Source organism: Oncorhynchus keta, chromosome 1 (genome assembly GCF_023373465.1).
Source record: "Oncorhynchus keta strain PuntledgeMale-10-30-2019 chromosome 1, Oket_V2, whole genome shotgun sequence".
In the NCBI taxonomy this organism is placed as follows: domain Eukaryota; kingdom Metazoa; phylum Chordata; class Actinopteri; order Salmoniformes; family Salmonidae; genus Oncorhynchus; species Oncorhynchus keta.
The window spans coordinates 1,144,083-1,163,323 of NC_068421.1; the positions used below are offsets into that span (position 1 = coordinate 1,144,083).

The following is a 19,241-nucleotide window of genomic DNA, read 5'->3' on the forward strand; positions in this document are numbered from 1 at the left end:
AGAGACTAAATGTACTAAAGAGTCTAAATGTACTAAAGAGACTAAATGTACTGAAGAGTCTAAATGTACTAAAGAGACTAAATGTACTGAAGAGACTAAATGTACTAAAGAGACTAAATGTACTGAAGAGACTAAATGTACTAAAGAGACTAAATGTACTGATGAGACTAAAGAGGATAGAGGAAAGGAAAGGTTACAAAAACAACCATCTGTGGGAGAGGAGGAGGACAGGAGGAGGAGAGGACAGGAGGAGGACAGGAGGAGGACAGGAAGAGGAGAGGACAGGAGGAGAGGACAGGAGGAGGAGAGGACAGGAGGAGGACAGGAGGAGGAGAGGACAGGAGGAGGAGAGGAGGAGGAGAGGACAGGAGGAGAGGACAGGAGGAGGAGAGGACAGGAGGAGGAGAGGACAGGAGGAGGAGAGGACAGGAGGAGGGAGGAGAGGAGAGGAGGAGGACAGGAGGAGGAGAGGACAGGAGGAGAGGACAGGAGGAGGAGAGGACAGGAGGAGGAGAGGACAGGAGGAGGAGAGGACAGGAGGAGGACAGGAGGAGGAGAGGACAGGAGGAGAGGACAGGAGGAGGAGAGGACAGGAGGAGGACAGGAGGAGGAGAGGACAGGAGTAGAGGACAGGAGGATGAGAGGACATGAGGAGAGGACAGGAGGAGGAGAGGACAGGAGAGGAGGAGAGGACAGGAGAGGAGGAGGACAGGAGAGGAGGAGGACAGGAGGAGAGGACAGGAGGAGGAGAGGACAGGAGAAGGACAGGAGGAGGACAGGAGGAGGAGAGGACAGGAGGAGAGGACAGGAGGAGAGGACATGAAGCAGAGAGAGAACGGTTTTAAAAGAGGAAGGGATAGAGACGTATGGAGGGATGGAAAGAGAGAGAGAGAGTAACACAGACATGCACGCACAAAGTAAGATGTGCAATGTTCTGATCATAATGGACAAGAGCTGTCTCTATCACTGACGTCCCTTGCATTTAATATGTGTGTGTTGGGTATGTACTGTAGGTGTGAGAGAGAGAGAGGTGATGAGGATTTGTCTCTATCAGCAGCCCACCCACCCCAGAGAGCAGAGCCAGACACCAGCAGATCACTACCAATGACACAGGGCTGTGGACTAGATAAAGGCTGTGTGGGAGAATATCTATAGTCACAGTATTGCATATGGGTGTGTTGGGTATGTACTGTAGGTGTGTGAGAGAGAGAGAGAGAGGTGATGAGGATCTGTCTCTATCAGCAGCCCACCCACTAGATAAAGGCTGTGTGGGAGAACATCTATAGTCACAGTATTGCATATGGGTGTGTTGGGATGTATGGTGAAATCATTATTACAGTTGAATATCTATGATATGGTTACTGTACTTGTGACATTGTAACATCCAGGGGTACTTTATGTGGTGGAGTCTTAAACATCAACAACGGTCCATCATCTCATTTACATTTACATTTAAGTCATTTAGCAGACGCTCTTATCCAGAGCGACTTACAAATTGGTGCATTCACCTTATGACATCCAGTGGAACAGCCACTTACAATAGTGCATCTAAATCTTTTAGGGGGGTGAGAAGGATTACTTACCCTATCTCCCCTCTGTATTGACTCCATCAATATTAATCTATTCTCTCTCTTATCTTTGTCCCTATCTCTTAGTCAATGGCGGACTCTCTCATCTTCCCCTTTCTACATGTCATTCATTTAGCAGAGGCTCTTATCCAGAGCGATTTACAGTATTGAGTCCATACAATTTTCATACTTTTTCTTCATACAGGTCCCCCTCGGGAATCGAACCAGCAGCCCAGGAGTTACAAACGCTGTGCTCTACCAACTGAGCGACAAGGGACATTCTCTCGCTCACATATCTCACCCCCCCCCTCCCCCTTCTCTCTCTGAGACGATAAACAAATCCCTTGTGGATTGTAAAGGACAAACTGCTGTTCGACTCCCTCTGTGTGTGTGTGTGTGTGTGTGTGTGTGTGTGTGTGTGTGTGTGTGTGTGTGTGTGTGTGTGTGTGTGTGTGTGTGTGTGTGTGTGTGTGTGTGTGTGTGTGTGTGTGTGTGTGTGTGTGTGTGTGTGTGTGTGTGTGTGTATTCCAATATGGCAGCCTCTACTGAGTATATCTGCCCCTATGTATCCAAATCACATCCTCAATCTCCCTTCCAGTGCATTAACTACAGCCCTGATGTATTCCTACCAGTGGACTCAGAGATGATGTTGTTCCAGACGTTTGTACCTGCCGGGACCTTCTGCTGTGGTCTCTCTCGTGGCAATGCTTGATTTATTCATGCATTTCCCTTGGGTTGAACCTTCAATAACCCAGGTAACCGTTAATAACCCAGGTAACCGTTAATAACCCAGGTAACCGTTAATAACCCAGGTAACCATTAATAACCCAGGTAACCTTTAATAACCCAGGTAACCGTTAATAACCCAGGTAACCGTTAATAACCCAGGTAACCATTAATAACCCAGGTAACCGTTAATAACCCAGGTAACCGTTAATAACCCAGGTAACCGTTAATAACCCAGGTAACCGTTAATAACCCAGGTAACCAGGTTAATAACCCAGGGTAACCAGGTAACCAATAACCCAGGTAACCTTTAATAACCCAGGTAACCGTTAATAACCCAGGTAACCGTTAATAACCCAGGTAACCATTAATAACCCAGGTAACCGTTAATAACCCAGGTAACCGTTAATAACCCAGATAACTGTTAATAACCTGGGTAACCATTAATAACCCAGGTACCCTGTAATAACACATGTAACCGGTAATAGCCCAGGTAACCATTAATAACCCAGGTAACCTTTAATAACCGTTAATAACCCAGGTAACCGTTAATAACCCAGGTAACTGTTAATAACCTGGGTAACCTTCAATAACCCAGGTAACCTTTAATAACCGTTAATAACCCAGGTAACCATTAATAACCCAGGTAACCGTTAATAACCCAGGTAACCATTAATAACCCAGGTACCCTGTAATAACCCATGTAACCGTTAATAACCCAGGTAACCATTAATAACCCAGGTACCCTGTAATAACCCATGTAACCGTTAATAACCCAGGTAACCATTAATAACCCAGGTACCCTGTAATAACCCATGTAACCGGTAATAGCCCAGGTAACCATTAATAACCCAGGTACCCTGTAATAACCCATGTAACCGTTAATAACCCAGGTAACCTTTAATAACCTGGGTAACCTTCAATAACCCAGGTAACTGTTAATAACCCAGGTAACCTTTAATAACCCAGGTAACCTTTAATAACCGTTAATAGCCCAGGTAACCGTTAATAACCCAGGTAACCGTTAATAACCCAGGTAACCATTAATAACCCAGGTAACCTTTAATAACCCAGGTAACCATTAATAACCGTTAATAACCCAGGTAACCGTTAATAACCCAGGTAACTGTTAATAACCCGGGTAACCGTTAATAACCCAGGTAACTGTTAATAACCTGGGTAACCTTCAATAACCCAGGTAACCGTTAATAACCCAGGTAACCGTTAATAAGACAGGTAACCATTAATAACCCAGGTAACCTTCAATAACCGTTAATAACCCAGGTAACAGTTAATAACCCAGGTAACCATTAATAACCGTTAATAACCCAGGTAACCGTTAATAACCCAGGTAACCGTTAATAACCTTTAATAAGACAGGTAACCTTTAATAACCGTTAATAACCCAGGTAACCGTTAATAACCCAGGTAACCGTTAATAACCGTTAATAAGACAGGTAACCTTTAATAACCCAGGTAACCTTCAATAACCGTTAATAACCCAGGTAACAGTTAATAACCCAGGTAACCATTAATAACCGTTAATAACCCAGGTAACCGTTAATAACCCAGGTAACCGTTAATAACCCAGGTAACCTTTAATAACCCAGGTAACCTTTAATTACCCAGGTAACCTTTAATTACCGGGTAACTGTTAATAACCCAGGTAACCTTTAATAACCGTTAATAACCCAGGTAACCGTTAATAACCCAGGTAACCTTTAATAACCCAGGTAGCCATTAATAACCGTTAATAACCCAGGTAACCTTTAATAACCCAGGTAACCTTTAATTACCCAGGTAACCTTTAATTACCCGGGTAACCGTTAATAACCCAGGTAACCTTTAATAACCGTTAATAACCCAGGTAACCTTTAATAACCCAGGTAACCTTTAATAACCCAGGTAGCCATTAATAACCATTAATAACCCAGGTAACCGTTAATAACCCAGGTAACCTTTAATAACCCAGGTAACCTTTAATAACCGTTAATAACCCAGGTAACTGTCAATAACCCAGGTAACCTTCAATAACCCAGGTAATCTTTAATAACCGTTAATAACACAGGTAACCTTTAATAACCCAGGTAACCTTTAATAACCGTTAATAGCCCAGGTAACCGTTAATAACCCAGGTAACCGTTAATAACCCAGGTAACCGTTAATAACCCAGGTAACCTTTAATAACCCAGGTAACCATTAATAACCCAGGTAACCTTTAATAACCCAGGTAACCATTAATAACCGTTAATAACCCAGGTAACCGTTAATAACCCAGGTAACCGTTAATAACCCAGGTACCCTGTAATAACCCATGTAACTGTTAATAACCCAGGTAACCATTAATAACCCAGGTACCCTGTAATAACCCATGTAACAGTTAATAACCCAGGTAACCATTAATAACCCAGGTACCCTGTAATAACCCATGTAACCGGTAATAGCCCAGGTAACCTTCAGTAACCCAGGTAACTGTTGATAACCTGGGTAACCTTCAATAACCCAGGTAACTGTTAATAACCCAGGTAACCTTTAATAACCGTTAATAACACAGGTAACCTTTAATAACCCAGGTAACCTTTAATAACCGTTAATAACCCAGGTAACCGTTAATAACCCAGGTAACCATTAATAACCCAGGTAACCGTTAATAACCCAGGTAGCCATTAATAACCATTAATAACCCAGGTAACCATTAATAACCCAGGTAACCGTTAATAACCCAGGTAACCTTTAATAACCCAGGTAACCTTTAATAACCGTTAATAACCCAGGTAACTGTCAATAACCCAGGTAACCACTAATAACCCAGGTAACCTTTAATAACCCAGGTAACCTTTAATAACAGGTAACCTTTAATAGCCCAGGTAACCTTTAATAACCCAGGTAACCGTTAATAACCCAGGTAACCTTTAATAACTCAGGTAACCGTTAATAACCCAGGTAACCTTTAATAACCCAGATAACCGTTAATAACCCAGGTAACCTTTAATAACCAGGTTAATAACCCAGGTAACCGTTAATAACCCAGGTAACCTTTAATAACCCAGGTAACCGTTAATAACCCAGGTAACCTTTAATAACCCAGGTAACCGTTAATAACCCAGGTAACCTTTAATAACCCAGGTAACCTTTAATAACCCAGGTAACCGTTAATAACCCAGGTAACCTTTAATAACCCAGGTAACCATAATAACCCAGGTAACCGTTAATAACCCAGGTAACCTTTAATAACCCAGGTAACCGTTAATAACCCAGGTAACTGTTAATAACCCAGGTAACCGTTAATAACCCAGGTAACTGTTAATAACCCAGGTAACCGTTAATAACCCAGGTAACCTTTAATAACCCAGGTAACCGTTAATAACCCAGGTAACCGTTAATAACCCAGGTAACCTTTAATAACCGTTAATAACCCAGGTAACCGTTAATAACCCAGGTAACCTTTAATAACCCGGCTCATCGACACAGATTAACAAACAATAAATCCTAGGATTAATAACAACATATGGTTGTGTGCTTCTTTTGTTTCATAGAAGAGAATAACACAATTACGTTTCCTTTGGGTTTGGTGGAGGTGGTTTAGGTTTAGTGAACTAACTGATTTGCTCTTTGTTTAAATATAATTTTCAAGTAAAAGGTTCCTCTTGATAATTTGCATTATCATTGTCATTCATGTCAACCAAAATGTGTTACGGAAATTGTGTAGAATAGCAGGAAATTGGCTTTTAACTGCAACCTTTTATCTCGGCATCTTGGCAAAATGTGTAGAATAGAATTATTAATAAAAATAAAAAAATAAAAAAAATAATATATATATATAAAATGTGTTGAAATGCAGGAAGTTAGCTGTGTTTTCCAAAAACAATCCTGGCCTTGAGGTCTGTGCCCCGGGGACTGGGCGTGTTGTGCCAAGGTGGGAATTCAACCTTTTTATTATAACATTTACTTGAGAGAATTAATTTAAAGTCAATACGAGGCGTAATCCATTTCAAGGACATTAGAGACCCACAATATTGTAATTGTGTCTGTGTGTCCTCAACTGAAAAACAATCCCCTGCTACTGCCTTTAGTGGACAGATCAGCATCTTTAGGTTGTTAGACTCAGTACAGACAACATTCTCATAAAACACTAAGTGACATAACTTCATCTTTGCCATGGCAATAAACCGCACCTCTATAATGTGAAAACATGAACATATCACATAAACTATGATAACATCACCCAATCTGCAAATCTAAACGTGACAATGGCCGCAATCAAACCATTGATGTATAACTGATATACACACAATGCATTGAACATATTTCTACGTCTTTTATAATATTGTTAATGTGCCTTACCGAGCAGTGTCAGGTAGGTAATGTAGAAATTACTGTCCTGTGTCGTGCGTCGCCTCGCTGGTTCTCTTCACCGCCGCAGCAGGTCGCTCGCGGAGCTAAATATTTTGGCTCTTGTCCCGCCCTCTCCACACGCTGATTGGTCCTTCACTGTGCTTCCTGAAACACAATGCACACTTTTTATTTCAGTAGCTGTTGTTGTTACATTTTTATATGTCCGGAATCGAGTTTGGCTACGAGAGATTGAGTTTTTGTATTTTATTATTTTTTCCAAAATAAGTCTGTTCACGCTTTAGCTGCTTGGTGTAGAACGCCCCTTGAGTGCTTGAACAACTTGGGAGTTGTAGTTCTTATATTTACCGTGCCTTTGCCACTGCCATAATGGGGGATGTCAATAAAAACTACAACCGACAACCAGTTTGGTGGCCAGCTGATTGGTGTTTACTCGGAAAACCGCGTCCCCTTTGCAGAAAACTTTGAATTAGAAAATAAAATACACGTCTAGCTAGCCACGGAAAATGAGCCCTACTTCGCTATAAATAAGCAATCTTTCACTTATGTCTACTGTAAACAGGTATGTAGCTAAAGGCGGCGTTGCTATTTCACCAACTAACGTTAGCGAATCGTCTTTGTTTAGCTAGCTACGATAGTTAACGTTACAGTACCTGTTTGGCTAGTTAGTAATTTAGCGTTTTCACGCACCTAGATACCCACCTGGGCGATGATTCAAACTGAATATAGTAACTAGCTAACTGATCATGAGAAATTCACCTCGTCGTTATTAGAGGATGTCTAGCTTGTTGGTGATCATAGCTAACTGTGTAGCTAACTCCTAATCAACGTAACGGTATAAACTAACGTTCGTTAGCTAATCTTAGTTGTGTAACTTAATTTATCCACTTTTCTGGCACTGCCAGTGGCAGGTGACCCCCCAACCTCCTAACCGAGGTAAAGTTGGTATTATATTCACATATTCAACACACATTCAACAGACATTCGCCAAATACCATTAAAAGCGGCATAAATCAGGAACTAATTCACCTTTTGTCACAGAAACATCAAACTAAGTATATTTTATTCTATACATGTCTAGCATACTTTTACAATCTTTTGTTTTGAGTAAACATTCCAGTTTTGACTTGGTACAAAGATGAAGAAATCAATATCTAATTCAGTGATTGTGGCAGAAAGAAAGTGAAAATATGTATTTATTTTCATTAACTTTAAAGAAATGTTAATGTGAAGTGAAATGTGTTCTATATGAAGTTACACAATGTTTATGTAGTTGTACAATGTTTACAATCTTAAATTGTATGCCAAATCAATATTTGCATTTTTAGTGCAACAGTTCCACATTTTAAACTAGTTACAAGGCACAACAGTCATTTATTTGTATGTCTCTAATTTAACAGAAAAAAGGCCCCTTACAATCATTTTCAAGTCATTTTTTGTCATCCCCAGACAAGCTGAATTGCACCATTTCCTGAGGTAATAGATTCAACTGTTCAACACTTCTAGCCAAATGTTTAATACCCTGGGTATTCCCAGAACACATTGTGGAAAGTCTATAGACACAGTGGTCACTTTATTAGGTACAACCCCCTATGCATCTGGAGCAGCGTGAATTCAGAACTGTTGATGAACCTGGGAAAGGAGATACGACTATTCAAGTTAAGTCCAGTTGGAGCTTGTTACACTCAGTACAAGTTTTGGAACTTTTCTCAGTTACAAAACACCATCACAGACTGTGTTGTCATTTTGCACATTCTAAAGTTCAAACAAACAGTAACACAATACCTTAATACTTCTCTGAAAGCTTTAGTGTCTAGCAAGCCAAGACCATGGGACTTGGTGTATGTAGGAGCAATTTATTTTCGTGAATAGGGTGGTGAACCTAATAAAGTGGCAACTGAGTGTAGATATCGCAAACAACTCCTTTTGAGCAGTGTCTGTCTCTCATACGTTTGATCAATGGGTTTAATGGTAAATCTGATCCCCAAGGTCATCATAGGCTCACTTGGATATATAGAGTTGAAGGTAAAGGAAAGATTATGAAACGGGGGTCTTTAAAACACTGGCAGAAGTCTTTCATCCACATCCATTCACATAATATATGTCTTTTAAAGTATAAATAACCTTCTAAGACCACTGTCTTTCTGGATGTTTTAAAAGGTTTGCAAATAGTTCTTTCTGCAAGGAATGTGAATTGACAGGGATATGGTAATCCCTATGTAGGTGATGTAGTTTCTACACTGATATAATGTGTAGTAGTTGCACACCTCCCTGCTGAATTAAGCGATTGAAATGAGCAGGGACCCTTAATGTTACCTGAATTTGTCCGTTGGAAACTCTCGTGTTTGGACTAATGATTACACCGCAGTTGTCATCAAACGGTGACCTCATTATAATGAAATGTCATGAGTAGTTGGAAATGTAATTAGCTCATTCGTGGCAGAGTGTAACGTTACTCAAGTCAAGACACTAATCAAGGAGGAGGAGGAGTCTGTATGAGGTAGCTACAGTACACGGGGGTGGTACTGGTGGATGGGAGTTAGAGAGACATCAGTTCTTGTTTTGTAACTGCTGTACATTTCTCCACAGCAGCTGGCTTATCGGACCAGTCAGCCGTCCATACGCCTTGCTTTATGTGACAAATGACTCGCGTGGACCTTCTTTAAATGAGGTTTTAACGGCCTGTGAATAAAACCTGTTAATTTTACAACGTGATAATGCACGACTGCCTGAATTAACGTCTCGGCGGATGTATAGCTTGGTCTTTTGTATCATAACAGTCAGACAACCGAGGTTGTTGAAAGTGATGATGTCATGTTCTGCAGGTCCAGTAGCCCGGCTAATCAGCGTGTTGCCGACAGTAGCGTTGTCCAGATGACAGGTAATGGAGAGAAGCATAGCATCACATAAGAAAGAATATGTCCAATACTGTTTCCTTTCCGCTATTGCCCCCCCCCCACTCTTCACTGCTGGGTAGAATGTTTCTAGTCTCAGTGCCCTTAGGCTGCTATCAAGTCCTTTCAAATCAGAGGCCTTGAAGGAGATGTGTCAAGCTTGTGGTGAGATCATTGGGACATGGCCTAAGGAGTCTCAGCACTGCTCTAGCGAAAAGTTGCCCCTGTGTTCTGCTCCAGGATCAGTTTCCCCTGCCTCCATCCTGGTCTCAAAGGAATACATGGGGATGAAGCTGACCTGAGAGCAGTGCTCAGAGCTATGGTTTTTATCAGCGGCCCCTGAAGACACTGCCTGCCTAGTCAGAAATAGAACTTACACACAGTGAAGTGCTGTCTGGTAATTACTATTATTATTTAACTCGGCAAGTCAGTTACTATCATATTCTTATTTACAATGGCCTACACTGTGCCAAATGTAGAGCACCTATGGGACTCTCAATCAAATCAAATTGATTTATATAGCCCTTCGTACATCAGGTGATATCTCAAAGTGCTGTACAGAAACCCAGCCTAAAACCCCAAACAGCAAGCAATGCAGGTGAAGAAGCACGGTGGCAAGGAGAAACTCCCTAGAAAGGCCAAAACCTAGGAAGAAATCTTGAGAGGAACCAGGCTATGTGGGTTGGCCAGTCCTCTTCTGGCTGTGCCGGGTGGAGATTATAACAGAACATGGCCAAGATGTTCAAATGTTCATAAATTACCAGCATGGTCCAATAATAATAAGGCAGAACAGTTGAAACTGGAGCAGCAGCACAGCCAGGTGGACTGGGGACAGCAAGGAGTCATCATGTCAGGTAGTCCTGGGGCATGGTCCGAGGGCTCAGGTCCTCCGAGAGAGAGAAAGAAGGAGAGAATTAGAGAACGCACACTTAGATTCACACAGGACACCGAATAGGACAGGAGAAGTACTCCAGATATAACAAACTGACCCGAGCCCCCCGACACAAACTACTGCAGCATAAATACTGGAGGCTGAGACAGGAGGGGTCAGGAAACACTGTGGCCCCATCCGAGGACACCCCCGGACAGGGACAAACAGGAAGGATATAACCCCACCCACTTTGCCAAAGCACAGCCCACACACAGCCCCCAATCACGGCAGGATGTGATACGGCCAGGATTCAAACCAGGGACTGTAGTGATGCTTCTTGCACTGAGATGCAGTGCCTTAGACCGCTGCGCCACTCGGGAGCGGCCACGGGTGAAGTCATGCAGTACATCATTCTGCTGAATGTTTCAGGCAGAGGAGGAGGAAAGAGAATCGTAGCTTGCCTGTTCGGTAGCACCAGGGGTACCAGCATTTCCGTTGACTGGCCATTCCGGTCTTTTGGCCCCCAAAATGAAGAAATGTCATAAATGAAACTGTTGCCGGCCAAAATGACCCGGAGGAAAAATCCCATTGGGAAAAAATGCTTTTTATTCATTGATGGAAATACCTTTTTATTTAAATGCTTATCGGTTTATAGGTTCATTTTCATATTTTAGTGGAATTTAAATTGGGCTGTGTGTATTTTCGTTAGTCATATCTTATTTATCCAACACAACTATCACACGTGCACAGCATACAGAGCCTGTTCTGAGACGGGTTTCTCCTGCTGCTCCTCAGCCGGTTGCTGCTGGAGGAAAACATGTTTTAGAGACTGACAGACAGGGTCTGGTGGTGCAGTTCTCCCTGTCAGACTGACAGACAGGGTCTGGTGGTGCAGTTCTCCCTGTCAGACTGACAGACAGGGTCTGGTGGTGCAGTCCTCCCTGTCAGACTGACAGACAGGGTCTGGTGGTGCAGTTCTCCCTGTCAGACTGACAGACAGGGTCTGGTGGTGCAGTTCTCCCTGTCAGACTGACAGACATGGTCTGGTGGTGCAGTTCTCCCTGTCAGACTGACAGACAGGGTCTGGTGGTGCAGTTCTCCCTGTCAGACTGACAGACAGGATCTGGTGGTGCAGTTCTCCCTGTCAGACTGACAGACAGGGTCTGGTGGTGCAGTTCTCCCTGTCAGACTGACAGACAGGGTCTGGTGGTGCAGTTCTCCCTGTCAGACTGACAGACAGGGTCTGGTGGTGCAGTTCTCCCTGTCAGACTGACAGACAGGGTCTGGTGGTGCAGTTCTCCCTGTCAGACTGACAGACAGGGTCTGGTGGTGCAGTTCTCCCTGTCAGACTGACAGACAGGGTCTGGTGGTGCAGTTCTCCCTGTCAGACTGACAGACAGGGTCTGGTGGTGCAGTTCTCCCTGTCAGACTGACAGACAGGGTCTGGTGGTGCAGTTCTCCCTGTCAGACTGACAGACAGGGTCTGGTGGTGCAGTTCTCCCTGTCAGACTGACAGACAGGTCTGGTGGTGCAGTTCTCCCTGTCAGACTGACAGACAGGGTCTGGTGGTGCAGTTCTCCCTGTCAGACTGACAGACAGGGTCTGGTGGTGCAGTTCTCCCTGTCAGACTGACAGACAGGGTCTGGTGGTGCAGTTCTCCCTGTCAGACTGACAGACAGGGTCTGGTGGTGCAGTTCTCCCTGTCAGACTGACAGACAGGGTCTGGTGGTGCAGTTCTCCCTGTCAGACTGACAGACAGGGTCTGGTGGTGCAGTTCTCCCTGTCAGACTGACAGACAGGGTCTGGTGGTGCAGTTCTCCCTGTCAGACTGACAGACAGGTCTGGTGGTGCAGTTCTCCCTGTCAGACTGACAGACAGGGTCTGGTGGTGCAGTTCTCCCTGTCAGACTGACAGACAGGGTCTGGTGGTGCAGTTCTCCCTGTCAGACTGACAGACAGGGTCTGGTGGTGCAGTTCTCCCTGTCAGACTGACAGACAGGGTCTGGTGGTGCAGTTCTCCCTGTCAGAAAACATGTTTGTAATGTTAATCATTTGGTGACTATGGGTCTGTTGATCATCATGCTATTCTGTTGAAATATCAGCCTCCGCCCACCAGTGCTGACCATAACCCTGTATAGCCCAACAAAACACTGCCCCACTTCCTTTACTGATTTACATTTACATTTACATTTAAGTCATTTAGCAGACGCTCTTATCCAGAGCGACTTACAAATTGGTGCATACACCTTATGACATCCAGTGGAACAGCCACTTGCATCTAAATCTTTTGGGGGGGGAGGGGGGGGAGAAGGATTACTTACCCTTACTTACCCTATCCTAGGTATTCCATGAAGAGGTGGGGTTTCAGGTGTCTCCGGAAGGTGGTGATTGACTCCGATGTCCTGGCGTCGTGAGGGAGTTTGTTCCACCATTGGGGGGCCAGAGCAGCGAACAGTTTTGACTGGGCTGAGCGGGAACTGTACTTCCTCAGTGGTAGGGAGGCGAGCAGGCCAGAGGTGGATGAACGCAGTGCCCTTGTTTGGGTGTAGGGCCTGATCAGAGCCTGGAGGTACTGAGGTGCCGTTCCCCTCACAGCTCCGTAGGCAAGCACCATGGTCTTGTAGCGGATGCGAGCTTCAACTGGAAGCCAGTGGAGAGAGCGGAGGAGCGGGGTGACGTGAGAGAACTTGGGAAGGTTGAACACCAGACGGGCTGCGGCGTTCTGGATGAGTTGTAGGGGTTTAATGGCACAGGCAGGGAGCCCAGCCAACAGCGAGTTGCAGTAATCAAGACGGGAGATGACAAGTGCCTGGATTAGGACCTGCGCCGCTTCCTGTGTGAGGCAGGGTCGTACTCTGCGGATGTTGTAGAGCATGAACCTACAGGAACGGGACACCGCCTTGATGTTAGTTGAGAACGTCAGGGTGTTGTCCAGGATCACGCCAAGGTTCTTAGCGCTCTGGGAGGAGGACACAATGGAGTTGTCAACCGTGATGGCGAGATCATGGAACGGGCAGTCCTTCCCCGGGAGGAAGAGGAGCTCCGTCTTGCTGAGGTTCAGCTTGAGGTGGTGATCCGTCATCCACACTGATATGTCTGCCAGACATGCAGAGATGCGATTCGCCACCTGGTCATCAGAAGGGGGAAAGGAGAAGATTAATTGTGTGTCGTCTGCATAGCAATGATAGGAGAGACCATGTGAGGTTATGACAGAGCCAAGTGACTTGGTGTATAGTGAGAATAAGAGAGGGCCTAGAACAGAGCCCTGGGGACACCAGTGGTGAGAGCGCGTGGTGAGGAGACAGATTCTCGCCACGCCACCTGGTAGGAGCGACCTGTCAGGTAGGACGCAATCCAAGCGTGGGCCGCGCCGGAGATGCCCAACTCGGAGAGGGTGGAGAGGAGGATCTGATTGTTCACAGTATCGAAGGCAGCCGATAGGTCTAGAAGGATGAGAGCAGAGGAGAGAGAGTTAGCTTTAGCAGTGCGGAGCGCCTCCGTGATACAGAGAAGAGCAGTCTCAGTTGAATGACTAGTCTTGAAACCTGACTGATTTGGATCAAGAAGGTCGTTCTGAGAGAGATAGCGGTAGAGCTGGCCAAGGACGGCACGCTCAAGAGTTTTGGAGAGAAAAGAGAGAAGGGATACTGGTCTGTAGTTGTTGACATCGGAGGGATCGAGTGTAGGTTTTTTCAGAAGGGGTGCAACTCTCGCTCTCTTGAAGACGGGAGGGACGTAGCCAGCGGTCAGGGATGAGTTGATGAGCGAGGTGAGGTAAGGGAGAAGGTCTCCGGAAATGGTCTGGAGAAGAGAGGAGGGGATAGGGTCAAGCGGGCAGGTTGTTGGGCGGCCGGCCGTCACAAGACGCGAGATTTCATCTGGAGAGAGAGGGGAGAAAGAGGTCAGAGCATAGGGTAGGGCAGTGTGAGCAGAACCAGCGGTGTCGTTTGACTTAGCAAACGAGGATCGGATGTCGTCGACCTTCTTTTCAAAATGGTTGACGAAGTCATCTGCAGAGAGGGAGGGGGGGGGGATTCAGGAGGGAGGAGAAGGTGGCAAAGAGCTTCCTAGGGTTAGAGGCAGATGCTTGGAATTTAGAATGGTAGAAAGTGGCTTTAGCAGCAGAGACAGAGGAGGAAAATGTAGAGAGGAGGGAGTGAAAGGATGCCAGGTCCGCAGGGAGGCGAGTTTTCCTCCATTTCCGCTCGGCTGCCCGGAGCCCTGTTCTGTGAGCTCGCAATGAGTCGTCGAGCCACGGAGCGGGAGGGGAGGACCGAGCCGGTCTGGAGGATAGGGGACATAGAGAGTCAAAGGATGCAGTAAGGGAGGAGAGGAGGGTTGAGGAGGCAGAATCAGGAGATAGGTTGGACAAAGTTTGAGCAGAGGGAAGAGATGATAGGATGGAAGAGGAGAGAGTAGCGGGGGAGAGAGAGCGAAGGTTGGGACGGCGCGATACCATCCGAGTAGGGGCAGTGTGGGAAGTGTTGGATGAGAGCGAGAGGGAAAAGGATACAAGGTAGTGGTCGGAGACTTGGAGGGGAGTTGCAATGAGGTTAGTGGAAGAACAGCATCTAGTAAAGATGAGGTCAAGCGTATTGCCTGCCTTGTGAGTAGGGGGAAGGTGAGAGGGTGAGGTCAAAAGAGGAGAGGAGTGGAAAGAAGGAGGCAGAGAGGAATGAGTCAAAGGTAGACGTGGGGAGGTTAAAGTCGCCCAGAACTGTGAGAGGTGAGCCGTCCTCAGGAAAGGAGCTTATCAAGGCATCAAGCTCATTGATGAACTCTCCGAGGGAACCTGGAGGGCGATAAATGATCAGGATGTTAAGCTTGAAAGGGCTGGTAACTGTGACAGCATGGAATTCAAAGGAGGCGATAGACAGATGGGTAAGGGGAGAAAGTGAGAAAGACCACTTGGGAGAGATGAGGATCCCGGTGCCACCACCCCGCTGACCAGAAGCTCTCGGGGTGTGCGAGAACACGTGGGCGGACGAGGAGAGAGCAGTAGGAGTAGCAGTGTTATCTGTGGTGATCCAAAACTCTTGAACGTGCCGTCCTTGGCCAGCTCTCCCGCTATCTCTCTCAGAATGACCTTCTTGATCCAAATCAGTCAGGTTTCAAGACTAGTCATTCAACTGAGACTGCTCTTCTCTGTATCACGGAGGCGCTCCGCACCGCTAAAGCTAACTCTCTCTCCTCTGCTCTCATCCTTCTAGACCTATCGGCTGCCTTCGATACTGTGAACCATCAGATCCTCCTCTCCACCCTCTCCGAGTTGGGCATCTCCGGCGCGGCCCACGCTTGGATTGCGTCCTACCTGACAGGTCGCTCCTACCAGGTGGCGTGGCGAGAATCTGTCTCCTCACCACGCGCTCTCACCACTGGTGTCCCCCAGGGCTCTGTTCTAGGCCCTCTCCTATTCTCCCTATACACCAAGTCACTTGGCTCTGTCATAACCTCACATGGTCTCTCCTATCATTGCTATGCAGACGACACACAATTAATCTTCTCCTTTCCCCCTTCTGATGACCAGGTGGCGAATCGCATCTCTGCATGTCTGGCAGACATATCAGTGTGGATGACGGATCACCACCTCAAGCTGAACCTCGGCAAGACGGAGCTGCTCTTCCTCCCGGGGAAGGACTGCCCGTTCCATGATCTCGCCATCATGGTTGACAACTCCATTGTGTCCTCCTCCCAGAGCGCTAAGAACCTTGGCGTGATCCTGGACAACACCCTGTCGTTCTCAACTAACATCAAGGCGGTGGCCCGTTCCTGTAGGTTCATGCTCTACAACATCCGCAGAGTACGACCCTGCCTAACACAGGAAGCGGCGCAGGTCCTAATCCAGGCACTTGTCATCTCCCGTCTGGATTACTGCAACTCGCTGTTGGCTGGGCTCCCTGCCTGTGCCATTAAACCCCTACAACTCATCCAGAACGCCGCAGCCCGTCTGGTGTTCAACCTTCCCAAGTTCTCTCACGTCACCCCGCTCCTCCGCTCTCTCCACTGGCTTCCAGTTGAAGCTCGCATCCGCTACAAGACCATGGTGCTTGCCTACGGAGCTGTGAGGGGAACGGCACCTCAGTACCTCCAGGCTCTGATCAGGCCCTACACCCAAACAAGGGCACTGCGTTCATCCACCTCTGGCCTGCTCGCCTCCCTACCACTGAGGAAGTACAGTTCCCGCTCAGCCCAGTCAAAACTGTTCGCTGCTCTGGCTCCCCAATGGTGGAACACACTCCCTCACGCCCCCAGGACAGCGGAGTCAATCATCACCTTCCGGAGACACCTGAAACCCCACCTCTTTAAGGAATACCTAGGATAGGATAAAGTAATCCTTCTCACCCCCCCCCCCCTTAAAAGATTTAGATGCACTATTGTAAAGTGGCTGTTCCACTGGATGTCATAAGGTGAATGCACCAATTTGTAAGTCGCTCTGGATAAGAGCGTCTGCTAAATGACTTAAATGTAAATGTAAATCCATGTTTCCGTCAGTGCCAAGAAGTCAAGGGACTGGAGGGAGGCATAGGCTGAGATGAACTCTGCCTTGTTGGCCGCAGATCGGCAGTTCCAGAGGCTACCGGAGACCTGGAACTCCACGTGGGTCGTACGCGCTGGGACCACCAGATTAGGGTGGTCGCGGCCACGCGGTGTGGAGCGTTTGTATGGTCTGTGCAGAGAGGAGAGAACAGGGATAGACAGACACATAGTTGACAGGCTACAGAAAAGGCTACGCTAATGCAAGGAGATTGGAATGACAAGTGGACTACACGTCTCGAATGTTCAGAAAGTTAAGCTTACGTAGCAAGAATCTTATTGACTAAAATGATTAAAATGATACAGTACTGCTAAAGTAGGCTAGCTGGCAGTAGCTGCGTTGTTGACACTACACTAATCAAGTCGTTCCGTTGAGTGTAATAGTTTCTACAGTGGTACTATTCGGGGCTAGCTGGCTAGCTAGCAGTGTTGTTTACGTTACGTTGCGTTAAAAGAACGACAATAGCTGGCTAGCTAACCTAGGAAATCGCTCTAGACTACACAATTATCTTTGAAACAAAGACGGCTATGTAGCTAGCTATGTAGCTAGCTACGATCAAACAAATCAAACCGTTGTACTGTAATGAAATGAAATGAAAATGTGAAACTACCTGACCGGGTTGTTGAATTCAAAACAGTAGACGTTGGCTAGCTGTTAGCAGTTAGCTGTTGGCTAGCTAGCAGAGTCTCCTACGTTAAGGACGACAAATAGCTGGCTAGCGAACCTCAGTGAATTAAGATAATCACTCCAAGGCTACACACACTAAACTACACAATTATCTTGGAAACAAAGACAGCTATGTAGCTAGCTAACACTAGACTAATCAAGTCGTTCAGTTGAGTGAATAGCACTACAGTGATGCTAATCTGTGTGCGTTAGCTAGCGTTTGCTAGCTGGGCGAATAGCAGTGAAGGCTACGTTAGGGCGACGAAATACGATAATTATGCAATTATCTCTGATACAAGGACGGCTATGTAGCTAGCTAAGAAGAATTGCTAAGATTAGACAAATCAACCGTTGTACTATAATGAAATGTAATGAAAAAGTTATACAACCTGCAGAGCGAAGTGCGAATGCGACCGCTCGCTCCAACCCGGAACCAACTGATTTCTCTCAACTATTGTCCTTGAGAACTGTGATACAATCATTGTGTTTTGTGATTTTAATATTCATGTTGACAAAGAGACTGACCATTGATTTTCTGAATCTTTTGAATTCTATGGACTTTATCCAACATGTTACTGGGCCCACACATGACCACGGTACTCTGGACCTGGTTATTACTGAAGGGGCTTTCTACTGGGCCCATCCATAACCACGGTACTCTGGACCTGGTTATTACCGAAGGGGCTTTCTACTGGGCCCATCCATAACCACGGCCATATTCTGGACTTGGTTATTACCAAGGGGCTTTCTACTGGGCCCATCCATAATCACGGCCATATTCTGGACCTGGTTATTACCAAGGGGCTTTCTACCGGACCTGGTTATTACCAAGGGGCTTTCTACCGGACCTGGTTATTACCAAGGGGCTTTCTACCGGACCTGGTTATTACCAAGGGGCTTTCTACCGGACCTGGTTATTACCAAGGGGCTTTCTACCGGACCTGGTTATTACCAAGGGGCTTTCTACCGGACCTGGTTATTACCAAGGGGCTTTCTATTGACATATCTTCTATTGTTGATGTTGCTTTATCTGTGGAGGACCACTGTGGATGTTTTACTACCTTGTAGCCCGTAGCAACAGGGTAATACTGAACACATTATTAATAAGAAAAACTATCTGATCTCTGAAGTTGCTACTGGATTTTATTAAGTGTATATATCCACCTGTTCTGCCTTCCTCTTGTGATGATTTAGTTGATAACTTTTAATAGCATGTTAAGGGAAACCATTGATAGCACAGCTGCAGTGAAGATGAAAAGGCCACAACCAAACCGAGAGGTCCTTGGATGAGTGAGGAAACTAATACAATGAAAGAGAAAGGCAAGGTGGAAGTGTAGAAATCCTGTTACAGGTCCATTATGATATTCCGAGAGAGCAACTTGGCATATCTAACAAGGCAATTAGAAACGCCAGACAGGCTCATTTCTCTAACTTGATCACTAATACTCTGAATAATTGGAGAGTGCTGTTCTCCACCATTGAGGGCCTGATAAATCCTACCACTGCAAACCTTGGTGAATTTTCCTCCACATCTAAGTGTGATGAGTTTGAGGCATATTTCAGACATTAGGCTGGGTATCGGTCAAGCTAGACCTGATGATACGTGCCCTAGCTTACCACGCGAAGGCC

The 19,241-nt window shown here is 45.9% G+C and overlaps 2 protein-coding genes and 1 long non-coding RNA gene across 3 annotated transcripts in view; 2 read left to right on the top strand and 1 right to left on the bottom strand.

The window, feature by feature from the left end:
- Positions 1-7,582, bottom strand: part of LOC127933004 (neuroserpin-like) — a 60,409-nt gene extending 52,827 nt beyond the window's left edge. Inside the window, exons 1-2 of the mRNA XM_052529188.1 lie at positions 7,350-7,582; positions 6,639-6,794 (exon numbers count right to left, since the gene is read on the bottom strand). The gene's annotated coding sequence lies outside the window, so the exon portion shown is untranslated. The remainder of the gene's footprint in view (positions 1-6,638; positions 6,795-7,349) is intronic.
- The window catches only part of LOC127933106 (programmed cell death protein 10-like), a 37,855-nt gene continuing 25,655 nt past the window's right edge, over positions 7,042-19,241 (top strand). The window contains exon 1 of the mRNA XM_052529763.1: positions 7,042-7,209. Coding sequence (XP_052385723.1) covers positions 7,193-7,209 — 17 coding nt within the window. The 5' untranslated portion in view covers positions 7,042-7,192. The remainder of the gene's footprint in view (positions 7,210-19,241) is intronic.
- On the top strand, positions 11,514-12,632 carry LOC127906275 (uncharacterized). The gene is made up of 3 exons (XR_008060705.1): positions 11,514-11,893; positions 11,933-12,212; positions 12,252-12,632. It is a non-coding gene; the product is annotated as an uncharacterized LOC127906275 (long non-coding RNA).